The 1,323-nt window shown below is 42.3% G+C and overlaps 1 protein-coding gene across 1 annotated transcript in view; it reads right to left on the bottom strand.

Moving 5' to 3' along the window:
- Nucleotides 1–14: 14 nt before the first annotated feature.
- gata1b (GATA binding protein 1b) overlaps nucleotides 15–1,323 on the bottom strand; it is a gene marked incomplete at its 5' end in the record, with an annotated part of 13,304 nt that continues 11,995 nt past the window's right edge. The window contains 3 exon segments of the mRNA XM_042224476.1: nucleotides 15–560; nucleotides 704–882; nucleotides 999–1,124. Of these exon segments, the coding sequence (XP_042080410.1) occupies nucleotides 721–882; nucleotides 999–1,124 (288 nt within the window).

The following is a 1,323-nucleotide window of genomic DNA, read 5'->3' as shown; positions in this document are numbered from 1 at the left end:
AGTTTCCCCACGTAAGGATGAATCAGATATTAATAATTAATCAATAACTGATCAGACTTTATGTTAAACTGAGTTTTTTCAAACCTGTTTTCTGGAACGGGTCCTGGATTTAAAGCCATTTCTAAAACGTTGAGTTTTACATGTGTGAGGCAGCTGAAACTAAACCCAGGCTGTTAATGTTTATGCATTGGATCACATGAGTGATGAGTTCGTCCTGGTAGCTGTCGATAAATGCTGCTGTCAGAAGGAGGGGGGAGTGGAGGACTGGGGACCCAAATGTAGGAGGCAAAATAAGATGTGTTAAATAACAAAAAGTGAGTCATTTATTGGGCTGGAGACAAGGTCCACAGTAAATACAGCCAACAAAAATCTAAAAACACAGGTGATCACAGAGGACGGCACACAGGAAGCAAAAACAGCAGACACGTCTGAAAAGCTTTACCCTCACAAATTTCTCTTCAAGTTGTGCGAGCAGCTCCTGTCTGCAGAGGTTCATGGATTTATTTATTCACTCGATTGTTCTGATAATGAAGAAGAAGGTCCTGAGCTGATGTTTTCCTCTGGTGGATTTATGAAGGTTCAAAACAGAGAGAGATCAGAGGTAATGAGATCCTGAGAATCTAAACATGCACGTTTCTTGCATTACAGTTTATCTGTGACTGAATTCTGACAATAAAACCTAAACTGCTGCAGATCGTTTTACCTGCAGCATCAGGTCACCTAAAACCCGACAACGCTGCTGTCAGCTGCTGTGACATCACTGGGCTGGACCCCCTTAAGCAGCTTGGTCTCTGATTGGTCAGTTTTCCTCTTATTCTTAGTGACCACTTTCCGTTTTCTGGTTTGGATTCCATCTTTCTTCAAGGCCAGCGGGCGATTCACCTGCAAACATTTAACAAAGACTCAGCCTCAAAGTACAAGGAACATCTTCTTTGCTGTTTTACTCTTACTAGAGGAAGTAAAGCATGTGGCCAGAGCAGTATTTTACTTTGTAGTACCCGGTGTAGTCTGTAGTAGAGTCCGCAGGCGTTGCAGACGGCTTCTCCTGCAGAGTTTCTCCTCCACAGCGTCGTGTGCTCAGTCAGACAGTTCACACACTGAGTTCCTTTCCTCTGAATCCTGCTCTGGAATAACACACCATACTGTTTTGAATTATATTTTGAGGTAATTTAACACAATTTTCTTTTTCAAACAAGACGTTTCCCACAGGAAATCTGAATTTTTCAGTAATAAATAAGAGGAAGAAAACTGGCGGGACTTTCAGTGCATGCCCCTCATCCAGCAGATGGTGGTGGATCTGTTCCTGTTGTTCAATTATTTTCT

The sequence above is a fragment of the Haplochromis burtoni genome, unplaced genomic scaffold (assembly GCF_018398535.1).
Source record: "Haplochromis burtoni strain Fernald_Lab_line unplaced genomic scaffold, NCSU_Asbu1 Contig_138, whole genome shotgun sequence".
NCBI lineage: Eukaryota > Metazoa > Chordata > Actinopteri > Cichliformes > Cichlidae > Haplochromis > Haplochromis burtoni.
Note: the sequence above shows the minus strand (reverse complement) of the source record. Positions and strands in the feature narration are given on the sequence as shown.